The sequence below is a fragment of the Mus musculus genome, chromosome 12, assembly GCF_000001635.26.
Source record: "Mus musculus strain C57BL/6J chromosome 12, GRCm38.p6 C57BL/6J".
Lineage (NCBI taxonomy): Eukaryota > Metazoa > Chordata > Mammalia > Rodentia > Muridae > Mus > Mus musculus.
This window is the reverse complement of record NC_000078.6, coordinates 75,500,422-75,518,642: the sequence shown is the minus strand read 5'-3', so window position 1 is coordinate 75,518,642 and position 18,221 is coordinate 75,500,422. Positions and strand designations below refer to the sequence as shown.

The following is an 18,221-nucleotide window of genomic DNA, read 5'->3' as shown; positions in this document are numbered from 1 at the left end:
CATCATAGATGAGGTGGAAATTGGGGTGGGCCAATTCAAAGCCTTGGATTTGGGCCTGGGAGGTAGCTGAGTTGGTCAGCCCACCAGCTTTTCTGTGTCTGCATCGTCAGGGCCAGTTCTCCAACACAGTCCCAGCTGGTTCACCCAATGCTACAGATAGCAAGGGGCAGGGGTCGGCTCTCCTCATGTCCTTGGCTGGCTCCCCCATGCCTTTGCCACCAGGGCCAGCTACACTGTACTGTCCAGGCAAGGTGCAGGGTCTGCTTTCCCAAGTGCTGCAGTCAGCGAAGGGTGGGGCTAGTTGTTCCACTCTCATGATCTGAGTCAGGTGGAGAGGGGCTGGAAGAGCATCTCTCCCTATCACCCCAGATACCCCAAGGCAGACAAGGGGCAGGACTAGTTCTCCCAACTCTACAACCAGTGAGGGGCAGGGTTTAGCTGGAGATTTTCAACCCAAAATTTCTGCTTCATTTTTAGAAACAACACTGAGCCAAATGTCTGAGCTGTTTGTTTGTTTTGGATGATGTAGGGTTTTTGTTGTTATTGTTTGTTTAGTTTTGTTTGAGGCAGGATCTCTTCAAAGCCCCACAGGTCTCAGAACTCATTATGTAGACCAGGTTGGCCTTGAACTCATAGAGACCTGCTTACCTCTGCTTCCCCAGTGCTGGGACTAAAGGTGTGTGTCACTATTCCCATCTATCCTATGTAGTTTGAAAACATTTTTATTAATTGAGATTTTCATGACATATATTTTGATAAATTCATACCTCATTCTTCCCTCAACCCCTTCCTCTTTACCGATCCCTCAACTTCAGGCTCTCTTTGAAAATGTTCTTATCAACTTCAGTTTGTACTGCCCCAATACTCCTGGGTGTAGGGCCATCCTCTTGATCACCTACCAGAAACCGCATCCTTAAAGAAAATCAACTTTTCCTCCCCTAGAAGCTATCAGCTGTCGTTAACTCCTCTGTTAGGGTTTTGAACTACTCCTTACTCCATGTAGACTTTTACCTGGCTTGGTTTTGTGCAGACATCCATAGCTGCTCTGAGTTTCTCAGTGCATGGTCTTGCCATGTCCAGAAGACAATTTTGCTCTGGTCTTCCCTGATGATGCTTTTTAGAATCTTTCTGCCCTCCCTTCTTCCTGAATGACCCCTGGTCCTTGGGGGAAGGAGGTTGATAAAGGTATTCCATTTGTAGTTGAACACCCCACAAATACTCTCTGTACTTCTGACAGTTTTTTCATTAACAAAACCAAAACCAAAAGTGTGTGTTCATGCTCATGCATTCCATATAACACCTGTGGATGTCAGAGGATTATTTTTTGGAGTCAGTTTTCTCCTTCCTCCGTGTGGATACTGGAGTTCCCACTCAGATAGTCAGGCTTGGTAATAAGCATCTTTAGCTGCTTAACTCTCTTGCCACCACCCCCAGGCCCCTTTTAAAGAGTCTCATGTAGTCCATGCTGGGTTCAAACTTGAGGATGCTCTTGAAGTCTTGGTCTCTACTGCTCACACTTCCTAAGTGTAGGGATGATGAGCCAGTGCCACCCCTTGTTGTTTTATGCACTGTTGAAGATTAGGAGCAAGGACCCAGTGAGTGTTAGGCAAGTGCTCTACCAACTGAGCTGTATCCCTGGGCCCTAATCTGCTCTTTGTTTGAAAAGAGAACAGATGCCTATTCTGAGAACATTTAACAATTTTAAAGTTATGTTTATTAATTTTTTGTGCATGCATGCATGTATGGATACATGCATTTCATAGCACACATGTAGAGGTCAGAAGACAAATTAGAGAGCCACGTGGGCTCCAAGGTTGCCAGGCTTGTGGCATATGCCTTTCCATGACTATCCAATTTGCTGGCCCTCTGAGAGCATTTTAATAAAGATGTTAGTAGGTTTTTCTCACTTCTAAAGAAGAATATGGGTCAAAAGATGTAGATCCAAGTATAATTGGTTCTTCTACTACTTCTCATTTGTGATTTTTGTGTGCATGTGTGTGTGCATGCATGTGTGCGTGTGTGCATGAACATGCATGCATGTGCAGGCCAGAGGTCAACTTTGGGTATGGTTTTTTTTCACCTTGTTATTTGAGACAGAATCTCTCACAAGGCCCCAGGGCCTAGCAGCAAACCAGAGTGGCTGGCTGGCTAGAAGGCCTTTGGAATTCTCCTGCCTTTTTGCCTCCCCAGCACTGGGTTACAGATGAGTATTCTCATGGCTGGCTCTTCTTTGGTGGGGATGGAACTTGGGATTGTGTGGAAAGCACTTTCCCAGCTGAGCTGTCTCCCCAGAATTGCTGAACTGGTTGGCGTTATTTCATTTGGTTGGTTTTCCAAGTTTCCTTGACTAAGCAACTTTATGGGGCCCAAACCAAAATAAATTCAAAACAGAACAAATAAAAAACAAAACCCACAAGCAGCTATGCTTTAAACACCAAGGATGTCAACATGAAATAAATAGACTGACATTTCTGTTTTGAAATCTTTCAGTAAATGAATTTAAACTAACTGAAAATGTGTGGCTTCACTTTGTAAGGACAAGTTTGGCCTTTCTCAGTGGTTTTGGATATTAAGGATACAGTGGGGTGCTTTGGACTAAATGTTGCTTTAACCTGCAGATGGCTCTTGGGATTTAGTCAGTCTTCAGCAAATGAAGTCACTTGCGTTGTGCTTTCAGACATGATCTCTGATGTGGTGCTTACCGTGTCTCCTACCTATATGTGATGGTAACAAGAACACTGTTGTCTTGTTCTTTTGGGTTTGCTTTTGAAGTAACTTTCACAGAGAATTCCTGTTGCCTAGAAATTGATGACAGACTTACACCATTTCCTCTTTTTTCCTTAGACGTTCCAACCTCAGAGCAGCCTGAACTGTTCCTAAAGAAACTTCAGCAGTGCTGTGTCATTTTTGACTTCATGGACACGCTATCTGATCTTAAAATGAAAGAATACAAGCGCTCCACTCTTAATGAACTGGTGGACTACATTACAATAAGCAGAGGCTGTCTGACAGAGCAGACTTACCCTGAAGTAGTTAGAATGGTGAGTTTCCTTTTTCGCCGCTGACACTTTAAGCATCTTCCATAGCCACTCATGGGTGTATTGATTGCAGTGAGGTCACCGAGGTCTCCTCCACAAACAAAAACCAGCCTCCTGAGAGCTAGATGCCAGCAGTCAGCGCAGCACTAGGATTTGAAGAGCACGATTTCATGACGAAGAAACCCAGACCACCCCACCGACTGCAGCATTGAAGGAGTGGCCTCAGAGCATGAAGCTGAGGGCCAGGGTGCCATGGATTTCTGCAAAGACACAAGAGAATCAACCAGTTTTAGATCTGAGTGAAACGATTCAAGCCTGTTGAGTATCTTAACCGCACCACCTGTACATTGTGGCATATTAGAAATGGCATCGTATTTAATAAAATTATGACGCAGAGGATCTGGTTAAGGTCTCTCTTGGCTTTATAATGAATCTTTCTCTTTGTAATTTCCTTGAAATTAGGAGTAATGCCTTTTATGGTGTTAGAACAATAGCACTGTGTGTGGTCCTTAGGAATTGCAGGAAGAAACATTATTTGTTTAATGCAAGCAATTATGTTCGTGCTGTGTCAATAATTACATTAGCTTTTTAAAAATTGAGCTGAAATCTGACCATTAGGCTTCTGTGATGTGGTTGCCTTCCTTAGCATCCTAGAAGATTATAGATTGAGAGGCTGTTGTTTTGGGAAGGACGTCAGGAGGAATGGAGGAGGCAATGCAACTACAGAGGTTTAAGGGGCTGAGCATTTAAGGGGCTGACCATCATTGAGAGCCCATTAGAGGAACAGGCACAAGGAATGCCTGCTCACCATCTGCAAGGACTTTGAGAGATGAGCTTGTAAGCAATTGGTATATGACATCCATATGTACATCTGAAGGGGAATGAAAATGCACGCGCGCGCGCGCGCGCACACACACACACACACACACACACACACACTACATATATATATGTATTGGATTTGTTTTATTTTGCAGGAATGTATTATCGAGTGTTTTGTAAGTTAGCTGTTACCATTGTTGCTTCTGAGTAGTGGTTTTCAACAAACAGCATTTATGCCTCACAGGACATTTGGCAATGGTAGTTGCGACTATGGGAAGAGAGCATGTCCAACATCTACTGGGTAGAGACTACAGGTATAATGCTAAGCATGTTAAAAGAGGACAAGAAAGCTACACAAGAAAAGCTGATCTAGTCCCAGATATTAGCAGTTAGACTGTTGGAAAATCCTGCTTCTGAGTGTAGGTCCTTTCTAAATCTCCCAGCTAGGCATCTCCTCTTGCCCGTCTGTGCTCTGCAGAGCATGCTCTTTGGGTGTTAGCTTACCTGTGTATTCAGAGATACCCAGTTTATAGCTTTCTTCCTTGACCTTCTGTGAGAATAGAAGCATATACTGATATATTTGCATTATTTTTGTAAACATACTAATGGTGTCTGCACACACTTTCTGTATATTTTATTTTTTAGCAGTTTTCAGTATATAGAAAGCTGCATTGTTTTTTTTTTAAAGATTTATTTATTATTATACATAAGTACACTGTAGTTGTCTTCAGATGCACCAGAAGAAGGCATCAGATCTCATTATGGGTGGTTGTGAGCCACCATGTGGTTGCTGGGATTTGAACTCAGGACCTTCGGAAGAGTAGTCGGTGCTCTTACCCACTGAGCCATCTCACCAGCCCGAAAGCTGCATTGTTTATAGCTACTCAGTATTTTATTGTGTTTAACCGGCTTCCTATAGATGGCCTTGTAAGCCCATTTATCCTTTTATAAGAACATCTGTATGTTTAATGATTTTTTTTTTAAAATTATGGGCTTTTACTCTTCACAACAAAATTAAGAGGAAAGTACAGAGCTTTCCCATTTGCCTCAGTCCCCAGTCATGTGTGGCCTCTGCTATCACCATTCCAAATGGAACATTTTCAAAATTGACCAACTACACTGGAACACTGTAATCACCCAGAATCTGTAGTTTACTTCAGTGTTCATGTTTGATGCTATGTGTTCTTTGGATTTGCATAAAAGTCCAATGACAAAATGCATCATGCAGTATCACACAAAGGAGCTTCATGCTGTCCTTCTCTCTTAAGGACCAATGACCTTGTCCCTGACTTTATAGAGATGTTTTAAGACACGGTAGCTGCCCTCTTTACATTGGCTTCCTTAATGTCTTTTCATTCTTGTCTTCATTTTCAATCATTAAGATGAGATTGAATATAGTAGCACAGGTTAGCCTGGAAAATTGTTATGTAGCCCAGGCTGATCTTCAGCTCTCAGCACTCCTGCATCAGTGTCCCTAGTGCTGGGATTACAGATGTGAACTGTGATACTCAGCCAGTTCAATATTATTAGTGCTCAGTAATATTCCATTGTGTGAATTTGCTGCTGCCTTTTTATTTACCTTCAAAGTAAGTTGTACCCACATTTTGGCTAAAGTGCCTCTGGAAATCTTCACATTGTGTGAGGCATACATTTTCAACTACTTAGGATAGATAGTCTAACCTTAAGTATTTTGTAAGTCACTGACAAACTTAATGTCCAGAGTGGCTGTGCTATTTGGCTTCCTGCTAGAAGTGAGCGTTCTGTTGCCCCATATCTTTGTCAGCATTTGCTCTCCCTTCCTTCCCATTTCGCCCCTTCATGTAGGGTCTGGTCCCTAATTTTTATTCTTGTTTTCCCCAATGGGCTGCCTTACAGGGCCACTGTTTCTGACAAACCCAGGGCTTTCTCCTTCCTTAGTTTCTCTGCTTCTTGGTAGTCCATTTGTATGGAATATGCTGCTTTTATTCTCCCACACATGCATATACTTTTTCCACGTAAGAGCTGAGTATCCTAGAGAGGAATTGTCCTGCATATCTTAGTAGGTTCTGAAATGCCTCTTAGCTGAGCCTAACTGATTTCAGGCTCTGAAATTATGATGAAGATAGTCTATCATTCAATTATGTCAAGTCATTAAACCTAGTATTTAACATAATGTAAAAAATTCTCCCATTATCCTAAACCAGCTTTAGTTTCCTAAGAGAGTCCATCGTTTTGTGGCCTACATTCCCCTTTGCCTTTAAGCCATTATATTTGTTTTAAGACATTCTTGAGCCCTGCTTTAGGCAGCTTTGAATATGTAGCATCCTTACTTGAAAGTCAGCTTTATGTAGAGTTCTCAGATGTATATTTATTTTTATATGTAATTTATAAATTTGTTAGTGACTCATTTGCTGTGGTACTTATGTAATCTGGACTATTTATAGAATTTATGTTAGACTAGAAGGTAAACCCTCCTGGGCTCAGTGGACATTTTGGCCATACTCACTTGCTTTATCACTGTGAATTACTTATTTTTGGGGTCCTCAGTTTCATATGATGCCGAGAGCCCTTTCTAAATAAATGGCTGTTCTGTGTGTACATTGGTATTCTGAATACTTGAGCATGTGTGTACAGGCTAACTGTGCTTACTGCTTTATAAGAAGGCTTAGAACCAAGGGCCATTTTAGTACTCCCCACAACCCCCAGGCCACCCTATTTTGCCACCTCTAAGGTCCTCATGTGCACAAATTCTGGTCCTGCTTATCTCCTTGTGAAATAACTCTCTTGAGGGGGGGAGGGCTGTGAACATAGCATTAATGCACGTAAATGTCCCAGAATAGTCTCTAGCACATGGCAGATGTTTAGTGAACAGCAGTGTTATGCTTTGCTCTTAGATGCTTGAATTTGCATGGTCCATGTTTGTAGATTTGTACATTCTTTATCAGCTAGATGTATTCTGTTTCGTTGCTTCAGTTTCTCTCAAATTCTGTAGCTCAAGGATGATCCTGCCTGGTGAGTAGTCACTGTCCCTACCCGCTCCTCTTTCTTGTTAGTGTGACATGAAACTACTTCACCAGAATGAGGAAGTGGTAGTGTTTTCAATGAAATGCTAATGGAATATGCTAGTTGGTTCTGAAAACAAGGATGAGGAATGAATCAGAATGACATGATATGGTGTCAGCCTTAATACCAAAAGCTTAGGTAACTTGTGGAGAGTTGTTTTTCTTGTGAGGGGCAGTGAAGTAGAAGAGAAAGTAAGAGATGAGTTTGGGAAGCCATTTTTACCATCTAATCTAAGTCTGGGTACTACCCACAGGCTACTAGAATGAAGGAGAAACATTTTATGTGTAAATACATTCAACAGTATAACATACAGTTTACCTTCAGGAGCAGAAATGTTTATAGGGGAAAGAGCCATAGGGAAAGCTCGTGTAAGTTACTGTCCTTATTACTCATCTTAACTAGTAATGGGACTTTGGCAACTCATTTTTCTTTCTAGCTTCAGTTTTTCCTATTGTTAACGGAGGGAGCTGACGATATCTTAGATCCTTTTCTGAAATGGATGGCTTTTGATCAACATTGTCCAAGTTATTTAGAATGGCTTTCTCAAGGCTTACTAATCATTTTCCAAAGCAGTTGCTTACTTAAGTTTGTTTTGTAATTTTGTGGTATCTTCTCTTATGGACCTTAACTTGCTTTGGGTCTTGCTGTATTCTGTTCTGTACTGTCTCTAGGGTCAAGCTTTTGTCTTTATGATATATACATATATATATCATACTAATATTAATCCATCTTTTTAGTACTGTTGCATTTTTCCATTTGAAATATTTCTTAGAATTTGTTGATCTTCAAATCTATTTATTTTTTATGTATAAATTTGAACTTTGTTTATTTTATATTCTTTGTATATTTGCATGTCTTTTCTAAAGAAGAATTCATTTGAGGGTACTCCAAATGTGGGATGTAGTCTTATTGCTGAAAGCATTGGCTTCATTAATTCTAGGTAGTATTTATTGAATTACTTAATGTCATGCTTTTACTTTAAAAGAAAAAAATGGTGGTGTTGAGTGTCAATCCCAGGTCATTATGAGTGCTAGGTGAACATTCCAGCACTGACCTATATTCCCAGCCTTTAGTTAGCTTGTTTGAGACAGGACCTTTGTGTGTGTGGTGCAGGCTGGCCAAGAGCTTTCTCTGTAACCGAAGCCAGTCTCAGTTTATGTTCTCCATGCTGTAACTTCTTCTCAAGTGCCAAGATTATGTGCATATGACACCGTATCTAGTTTACATGCTTATTTTTTGATGATTAAAAAGATGGTTGTTTTCTGCCAACCGTAAAAAGTGTAATGTGGACAAATTAAAGGTGACACAGTGATTTCTCAGACTGCAGCGGGACCTAGGATATGATGGCTTCATTTGAGTATACTCTTACTATTTTCTGTAAAAAAAAAAAAAAAACAATTATTATTTTTATATTTTGTGTTTATGACTTGGTGAGTCTTGGTTTCTAGCTTTGTTGTTCCCAGTGTGTGATTAAATCTCTGGATACTGCAGATTGAGGATATATAAGTTTCAGAATTAATGTAGCCTTAGTATAAATTATATTAAAGAGTCTTTTATTTCTATTGAGATCTTTCCTTGAGTCCTTCATATTATTTCTTGGCCACTGCTAAGTTTTCTTCTGCTTTCACATTATATCATGTCACTGGGTTATCTAAGTCTTCTTCTTCTTCTTCTTCTTCTTCTTCTTCTTCTTCTTCTTCTTCTTCTTCTTCTTATTATTATTATTATTATTGTTTTTCGAGACAGGGTTTCTCTGTGTAGCCCTGGCTGTCCTGGAACTCACTCTGTAGACCAGGCTGGCCTCGAACTCAGAAATCCACCTGCCTCTGCCTCCTAAGTGCTGGAATTAAAGGTGTGCGCCACCATTCCCGTTGACCTAAGTGTTCATTTTTAAAATATATTCTTTGATTTAATTGAAAAATCATAGCTCTGATTATCTTCTTAACAGAATAATATGGTTTTGTGGAGAATTAGAAATTCTCAGTTAAGGTCTTCAAAGTCTGCCTATACATAAGTTAGGATGCTTTGCTAACTTTACTGTGTATCCTGTTGACTGAATGACAGAGGATTTTTTGTTATTAATGTATCATTGACTAAATGTAGCATTGGGAATGGTAAGAAACATGGGAATATAAGAACTTGTCTTTTGCCATGTTCTTGCATTTGATAAGAGAATGTACTTATATCTTGGCTGGTGTTTGCTTTGGAGGTATATGAAAAAGGTGTTTGCTGACTGAAATTACTGGGAAATTTTGAGAATGGGTAAGTTCAAGATATTTGTGTTGAAGTACCTCAGAAGGAAGACCTCAGAAGCAGGTTAGAAATGTACAAATTCTTGGCACATAGGTGAGAGCTTACGGTTATAATATTGAAGATGATCAGAAGACATTTTTAGAAAGATCAGGCAGAATTGAGTAGGCAAGGCCAGGGGCAGATGTTAGTGTTTGTCGCTTGTCAGAAGAACAGAAACTAATAGGTACTTTGTCTTTTCCTAAATCTGTCATCCTGTGCTTCTCTGGTTAGTGTTCCTTAAGTAATATTTGTTGTCTTGGAGAACACATGGTCATGAGGTCACTGAGCTCTCTGATATTGACTGCAGTGTGTGTGTGTGTGTGTGTGTGTGTGTGTGTGTGTGTGTGTGTGTGTGGAAAGAATCTTAAATAGCTTAAATTTGAATTTGTCATATGTACATTAACCATTACATTAGATGCCTACGTGAGAACATCTACATATGAACTTTGGGAGGAGCTGTCTCTTTCAGCTTATATCATCAAGTAAAGCTGTTAAGTGCAGTTGTCAGAATAACTTCACGGTAGAATCACCTGGGTCTGGCCCTGCTCTGTGAGGAGGTCTTTCTCTTTGCCTTTGCTGGGGATTGAACCTAGGACCTTGTGCATGTTAAACATGTACTTTCTCCACTGAAATTGTACCTCCAGCTCACATGGGAAGACTTTTGGTCATGTATTCAATATTGTAAACACACACACACACACACACACACACACACACACAGAGCCCACATATGTATAGTTCAGATTTTCTATTTGAGTAATTTTATTAGCATGCATCAATTCAGTTTCATTATGGCATTTTCACACATTTACCTATCGTAATCATGATCATTCCTGCTTTCTGTTATTCTCCCCTGTTCCCCTTTCTGCCAATCCTCTTCCCACCTTGCCTTCATGTCTTTTTCCTTTTGCTGGGCATGGGGATCCAGGGAATTTCAGGTGAGATGTGACAGGAGAGTGGACAGGGATGTAGGGGTTTGTTTGCAGGTTCCTGGGCATCTCACCTTTGGTGCACCACTGAAGGAAATGCCTTCTTCCTCCATCAACTGTTACTTCCTATTTCTTCTTTGATGTCCCCTGAACCTTGGAGGAGGTGATTCAGATGTCCTGTTTATAGCTGAATGTATTCAGCAGTCATTTATCCTTTTAAAAAATATGGTTGCTGAAAAGATGGCTCAGTGGTTAAGAGCACTGACTGCTTACACACGGTGTAAGAGGACATGGTGTCTGACAATCTTCTGTAACTCTAGTCCTGGGAGTTACCGTCTTCTGACCTCTGAGGGCAACTGCACATACATGGGGCACAGATGCATATGAAAGCAAAATACCCATATATATAAAAATAAATAATAAATCTTCAGTTTTAAAGGTGTGTGTGTGTGTGTGTGTGTGTGTGTGTGTGTGTGTGTATGTGTATGTATGTGTGTCTGTCTGTGTAGAGCTTTGTATATATAAAATGAAGTTATCTGTCTGTCTGTCTGTCTGTCTGTGTAGAGCTTTGTATATATAAAATGAAGATGTCTGAGGAGGTCAGAAGATAGCATTAGATCCTCTGGAGCTGAAGTTACAGTAGAGTAAGCTGCCTGACACAGGTGCTGGGAATCAAACTTGGATCTTTTATAAGAGCAGAACAAACTATTAATTGCTGAGCCATCATCTCTCTAGCCCTAGTCATTTATTCTTTTCTCTTATATTCTTCCCTTTCCTTTTCTTCCCTTTTTAAAGATTTATATGTTTGTATACATAGTTTGTGCCTGGTGTCTGCAGAAGTCAGAAAAGGGTGTTGGGTGCCCTGATATTGGAGTTATAGATGGTTATAAGTCACCGTACAGATGCTAGGTACTGAACCCAGCAAGTGCTCTTAACTACTGAGCTGTCTCTTCAGCCCTTAGTCATTTAATCTTTTTTTTGTTTTGTTTTTTGTTTTTTGTTTTTTTGAGACAGGGTTTCTCTGTGTAGCCCTGGCTATCCTGGAACTCACTCTGTAGACCAGGCTGTCCTTGAACTCAGAAATCCGCCTGCCTCTACCTCCCGAGTGCTGGGATTAAAGGCATGCCCACCACGCCCGGCTTAGTCATTTCTTCTTAATGCTTGACTCCTTAGTCTCTTTACTTAACTACTTATCACTGCAGAAGGAAACGTCGGTGACCAAAGCTTCTGGTGGCACTATTCTAGGAGCATAAAGAGTTGTTTTGAAGGCAATTTGACAGGCATATCATGTCAATTTTTCAAAACAGCAATAATATTTTCCCACTAGTGCCTATGACTTCTCCAGCTATAGCCTTTGACTGGAATTTATGGCACCAGATATGGATTCCATGCTGTAGAGCAGGCGACAGATCCAACCAGAAAGAGGTTGGTTACCATTATGACAGACTTGCCACTGTTGCATTAAAATCTTCTCCTGTGGGCTGGACGGTCTTGCTGCACACGGGGCCTACAGCTGAGCAAGACCACTGTTGCCTACTGTCCCCTGGTATCCTGCATAGTACCCTCTGATACTATGACAATAGGTAATAGGGAGGGAATTTCCAGGCCAGATCAGTTTACTTTCTTTGTGGTCTACTAGATGGGCAACCGGCAGCAATTATAATTGCGTAGATTGTTTTGGGGGCCACAGGTGCCTCCCAGACCAACAGCTTCTAGGCTCATAGCCTACCCTTGGCACTGGAAGTTCCATTTAAAAACCTCTTGCTTCTGGAAGCAACTTTACCATCGTGTCAGTTTGGGTATATATATAGAGGTGTGTGCGCTGCCTCTATACTATGTTTTCCTCTTGAGCTTTTCTTTCTTGTTTTATTTATTTATTTCTGGGACAAGGTTTTTCTATATAGCCTTGGCTGTCCTGGAACTTACTTTGTAGATCAGGCTGGTCCCAAACTCAGAGATCCACCTACCTGTCTCTGTTTACTGAGTGCTAGGATTAAAGGTATGTGCCACTGTGCCTGTCCCCTTGAACTTTTCTAAATCTAAAGATTATTTTTTTTAAGATTTATTTATGTATATGGCTATTTTGTCTGCATATATGCACACCAGAAGAGGACATTGAATCACAGGGGATTACAGTCATAGGCCATTGTGAGCCGTAATGTGAATGCTGGGAATTGAACTCAGGACCTCTGGAGGAGCAGGCAACCAGTGCTCTAAACCACTGAGCTATCTCTCCAACCTTGAATCTAAAGATTCTGAAGTCTTTTCTTGTATCTTTGGTTGCTTCTGACAAAGGCAGATGATATGTGGATTGTGCAACTGAGTGTTCACTTTTTAATAGGAAAAACTTTTACTCGTTTTTTAAAAAAATCATAGTTAGAATGTCTTGATTATATTGAATTCTTACTTCCTCTTCTAGCTTCCCCCTAAGTCACCTAAATAATATTTCTTAATATAATTGTATATTTGTGCCTTTCCTGTCTTAATTTATTACCCCTCAAGAATTCTTAAGGGGTTTGAGAGGGATTTTAACTGTGTTTAATTTTAATTTTTTTAATTAAAAAAAGTTTTTACTTAGGAAATAACTGTTTGCTTAGTTTTCAAGCTGCATTCCTTCTGGCCTGCTTTAAATTAAGGTGGTTCAGGGTTTTCAATATACTTAATATTCTTTGAGAGGTGTGACTTGTCAATCACTGATATCCAATAAAATCATCCCACTGTACTGAGTGTCCTCCTCTTCTGTCTCCAGCCCTCCTTTGTAAAACTGGCAGCAGAGCTGTGCAGAGTAAAAATACTGCATTCAAGGTTGTTATGTCTTTTTTTCCCAACTTTTTAATTTAATCTTGAAAGTGAACATGTAGTTTACAGGTATAGCAATGGCCATCAAGAAGATGGGACGTTGCAGCATGCAATAAGAGGATCTTAAACGAAGAGTGTCTTTAACAGCTCTAGCTTTTGGCATTTCTACAGTGTAGTTATTTCTTTGCTGGGAGATGGGAGAGAGGCTGGAAGAAGGGAGAGAAAAGGAGGGGAGGGTTGGTTGGACAAGAAGAAAGCTGCTTGCACACAGCTGATTAGCAGGAAGAGAAAACACGTGTCCTCTGGAGTAGAGTTCTCAGAGACTGTAATGTTGGTGGAGGGGAGGGGAGGGGAGGGGGGGGGCAAGAATTTGGCAGGTAAACAATGAGCAGGTATATCGAGGAGGAAATTGGCTATTGGCTATGGACCAATATTTAAAGCCAAACCTGATTTATAAACTAAAACAAGATGAAATGTGCTACCCAGTGACTTCTGAGGTTTCCCTACAGTGTGGCGAGAAGATAAGGGACTTTGAGAGTGAAAGCACAGTCCCAGTGTTCACCGAGAGCTAGAGGCAACAGGGGTGAGAAAAGAGGGTGTGTCCTCCCTCACTTGAGGCCAGTGATGAATGGGCACAGGACCACACATGCAACAAGAAAGATGCTTTTGAGCAAAAATGGGAATGCTATGAATATTGATAAGCTGGAGAGCAAGTAGACTTCAGTAAAATGGCTGAGCAAGCCACAGTAGAGAAGGTAGTTCTAGGCCCTTGATAACAAAAGAGTGTTTTAAAGAACAGTTTTGAAATATTGTGAATTGTTCTGCATGCAGAAGTTGGGCCTTGTAGGAGGGCGAGGTCGAACACTGTCTGGACGAATGTATTTCCTTTTGATGTCCTGTGCCCCTTTCCTTTAAAGAAAGCTTTTTGTTGAGATTAGATGATAGAGATGCTGCAAAATGGAGCTCGCTTGCTTTTTTAAATTTAAATTTGTGATGCTCTTAATAGCAGAGTAGGAAATAAGAAAAAGTATAAGGTAGTGATGTTGAAATAATGTGTGAGCCCTAGAACCTTCTCTGGGTTTCCTTCAGAGGAGCTAATATCTATCTATATCCCCTCTGTCTTCTACTGATGAAGCCAGCATCAGCTCTACCTAGTCTGTCTAGGCAGTAGTTTTAGGGGAAGGAGGACTGTCATCTGCAGGCAGGAGCTGGGTGGTCACATTTAAGTCTGGTGTGTATCAATGACCCCTAAGCTAGTTTAATTGTTTTACTAATGAAAGGTCACAGAGCCTATGAAACAGGCGCACAGGCATAGAGGGGAGATGGAGACGGTTTGGTAGTGTTTCTTCATTAGCATATTGGTTTCCCCTCCCTCCCTCCCTCCTTCCCTCCCTCCCTCCCTCCCTCCCTCCCTCCCTTTTTTGATTTATATATTTTAATTTGATGTATATGACTATGCAGGCATGTTGTACCCCACAGAGGCCATCAAATCCTCTGGAGCTGGAGTTACAAATGGTTATGAGCCACCATGTGGGTGCTTGCAGTTGAACCCAGGTGCTCTGGAGGAGCAGCCATTGAGTCATCTCTCCAGCACAACACAGTATTTTCAAGTGGGAGCAAGTACCATGGCTAGAAATGTACATCAGAAGTAGTGTGTGTTTTGTGTGTGCTTTTTAAAATTATAAAGTTCAGAGACCTTTTTTTTAAATTTAAAATTTTTCTTATAGTGTTAGCTGATTTTGAACCTCATTGTTCAAAGCAGTCGTTCAGCATTTATGGTCTCAAAAAAGCCTCATGTTTAAGCCAAAGTGTTGTTCTGTCTGTAAGTTTGGCTCTCAGAAATCACCAGGTTGAATAAAGCCTATCTTACGGCTTGCCTGCCAAGGTGGAGCAAAGGAAATGCGGATGGGACTTGTCTGCAGACACCACGGTGCAAGGGTCTGTGCTGTGTTTATACACAGTGAGCACTGACTGCTGAAGTGTGCACCCTCTATTTTTGGATTCTGAGATTTAATATCAACAGGCTTCACTTTGGGATTTACTGCTACATTTCCAGTTTTGGCAAGAGTGCAATATAGTCATCTCCGTGAGATTGATTTTCCTGTGATGTTTTTGTGTGAGGATCTCATCCCAGATAATTAATTCAATCTCCCTGTAACCATTTCATCAGGTAAACAGATGCCCTGTGTTTGGAATGAAGTTTAATCTTGAAATAGAAGGCGACCATAGTAGAGGGTTTGTGGTTGGACTTGTGGGTAGTAGGAAAGTCTGGGTGGGTCTAGGTTTCAGAGAGCAGAGCAAGCTAGGAAGACAGACTTGGGCAAGAGGTCACAGGTACTCTTGAATAGCATGTGAGATAGAAGTATGTTCTTACATTTTCCAGTCTCTGAAGGAGGGCTTTGCTCTTCTAAGGAGGGGTGAGGCAAGCCGGTTAGCACCTGGGGGAGGGTAGTTGTTGTCTTGATTTTGTCAGATGGGTACAGAGAGAAAGGAAATGGAGAAGAGCACTTATGAAAAGTGTCTCCCTATATTTGTTTGCTTATGCTCAGAGCATCATTGTTTAACTCTGGATACTCATCACTTTTTTTTTTTTTAAAAACCAATTTCATCTCAGTCTTTACTTTTCCCTTTAAAACCTCAAACTTAAACATACTTAACATTTTAGGTAGTGAAGGTCTGATGAATTTAATAATTGTATAAAATCAGGGATACCTGCCAAAAGAATAGCAACCCACTGAAAGAGTAAAAAGGTAGGAGTGGTGCCTCTCAGTGTAAGTGCGGGCCAGTGAGACAGATTGGTTCTGAGCAGACCCAGTTTGAGATGATGTCAGAGCTCTTCTGGACTGGAAATGGAGTAACTAAGGATATCCACAGGCCAAGGTGGGAACGGTGACAGAAAGCCGAGGAGGAAGGAAGCCTTCTCTGCTTGACTTCTGGTGCTGATTTTCCCCTTAAGACGTGTGTACTTTCTCATTTAATGAAAGGGTGGCTTGAGTCCATTCATTTGAATTCTGTGTTTATCTGCAGACTCTGAATGATCTTTAGTGTTCTACTTTGCTCCATACTGACATTGGTGCACTTGGGAGGCAGGAGCTTATGTGGGTCTCTCATTTTGCCTTGGCTAAGATTAGGGCAGCTGTCATTTTAGGTTTCTCGCTGTTTTATTGAATCCTTTCCCAATAAAAAAGGGATTGATGTATAAAGAAATTAAATTATTGAATTAGCAGAAATTATTAGAGGATGGAAGAAATAATTTGATAGGAAATTAGTTGCTGACTCTTTAGTAAAAAGATTGATGTGCGTAGTTTATTTCCTTTACCACTTAGAGTCGCAACTAGATTTATGAAAATAAAGACATGAGGACATGGAAAATTGGGAGAGATCATAGAATCATCGTTTTGGAAGCTGGGTAGCTGATGAAGTTCTTTCACTACCTTGATTGATCAGAGAAAGGTGACTCTAAAGCCATGGCAAAGGTGCCCCAGAAATGTTCTAAGTCACACGCTTTAACAAGGGGTCTGCACAAAGACACCTCAAAGAAAGGATGCCTAGGGGCAGAACCAGGTGCTCTGGAGCAAAACTTATATAAGAAGCCATGATTCCTGGTTCTACCTCACTCTCTCTGAACCAGGTAGTGAATTGATTTTCCCTCAGAACAAGGTTGCCTTCCCAGAGATGCTAGAACTGGAGAGAACCATTACTTGGGGACTGTAGGCGCTGCTGAGAGAAGTGGGTCTTCTGCGGACTACTTTGAATAAGGAAATCCCTAAGCGTCTTTCCCAGCTTCCAGATTACCTTGTTCTCTGGAGCATCAGTCAGCGCCAGAGAGAAGATTCAAAGGGGCATTCCCAGGGCATTGGGGTAGAAAGAAATCAGCCCAGCCAGTCTCAGTTGAGACAAACCCACGAACCTCAGAGGCCCTATTTAAAGTAAAGCTGTATGTAGTTATGTGGTATGGAGAGGGTTAGAGTACAAGTATGGATCTGACAATAATGCAGATAGTTACCAACGTTATTTAAATGGTATACACACACATATACACACGCAAACATACATACACATATTGGTGGGTCTGCTTTCATTCAGTATATAAATAACATGCATCTAAGATCATAAGAATAGCTGTAGACTTTTTCAGTTTCATGAGAGTATTTTATTATTACATATGTTATATTTTTCTTTTTTACTGTTTATGCTCTTGTCCAAATTTGTGTGCATGTTTCCCTGCCCTGTGCTAGAGATGAGATTATCCACTATTAAATGAGTGCTTGGGTTTCTTTATTTCTGCTATGTAAATGCTGCTGCCCTCCATGAACTTTGATAGAGTAGGCATTGGAAATCACTGCATGTGGACAAGGTCTTGCCAAAATGTTATCTTCTCTCTTTTCCCCTTTTCATCTCATCTCTTTTCCTGTCTTAGGGGCTTCTTGTTGTTGTCTTTGCTCAGTTTTTCCCCTTGGTCGTTTATAATGAAATGTTGACATGTTTCTCAGAACTCCCTTTGTGCTTACATTTGATATCTATTCTGGGTGTTTAGCTTTTTGTTCTTGGTCCTTGAGGACATGAGTCCTTTCCTTTTTAATCGACAGGACTCTATCCTTCTGATTGATACCCAGAATATAAAGGGGGCTAAATTATTTGCAGAAATAATCAATTATATGCTTAATCTAATTGTACTGATTTACTATAAGGACCGCTAAACATTTCCAGAAGGAATGGTAGCAATGAAAACACATTTTTGTTTCTTTTTAAATTTTGTAGAAATATGTACAAGTTACATAACAATATAGTCAGAAATAACCTTTAAAAATTAGCTTTTTGAAAGTAGGGTCTCACTGTAGTCCAGATTATCTATAATATATATTCTAGGTATCTGGCAAAATGAAACAGTTGGCAACAGAAATATAAGTAAAAATAGATTTCTTCATTGTAAAGCTAGGAAAATAGAAGATTCCTAAGCATTGTTTTTGTTTGTTTGCTTAAAAAATGTCATTCATATTCTTTTGGAAATGTCTATATATTAAAATTTTCTGGCTAGGAAATATTTTAAAGTTTTTTAAATTGTTGTTTTATCAAATGTCTCTTTTGAGTTTTTGAAAAAATCATTAAGAATGTTCTTTCTGCCTCCTCAGAAGGTATAACAGAGTAGTACTGTGTTCTACAAAGTCTGTAATATAGATTTGAAGTGTGGTGCTGAATATACCACAAGATCTTTAGAAATCTTTTTAGTCTACATACAGATTTGTGGGTGTTGTAAAAGATTTTATGAATGTATGTGTATCTGTCACATAAGCCATGC

General features: G+C 40.4%; 1 protein-coding gene across 4 annotated transcripts in view; it reads left to right on the top strand.

Moving 5' to 3' along the window:
• Ppp2r5e (protein phosphatase 2, regulatory subunit B', epsilon) overlaps positions 1-18,221 on the top strand; it is a 146,775-nt gene that overhangs the window by 77,595 nt on the left and 50,959 nt on the right. For all 4 annotated transcript variants that reach the window (XM_006515926.3, NM_012024.3, XM_006515925.3 and 1 more), the window contains one exon: positions 2,845-3,041. In XM_006515926.3, the coding sequence (XP_006515989.1) occupies positions 2,845-3,041 (197 nt within the window). The remainder of the gene's footprint in view (positions 1-2,844; positions 3,042-18,221) is intronic.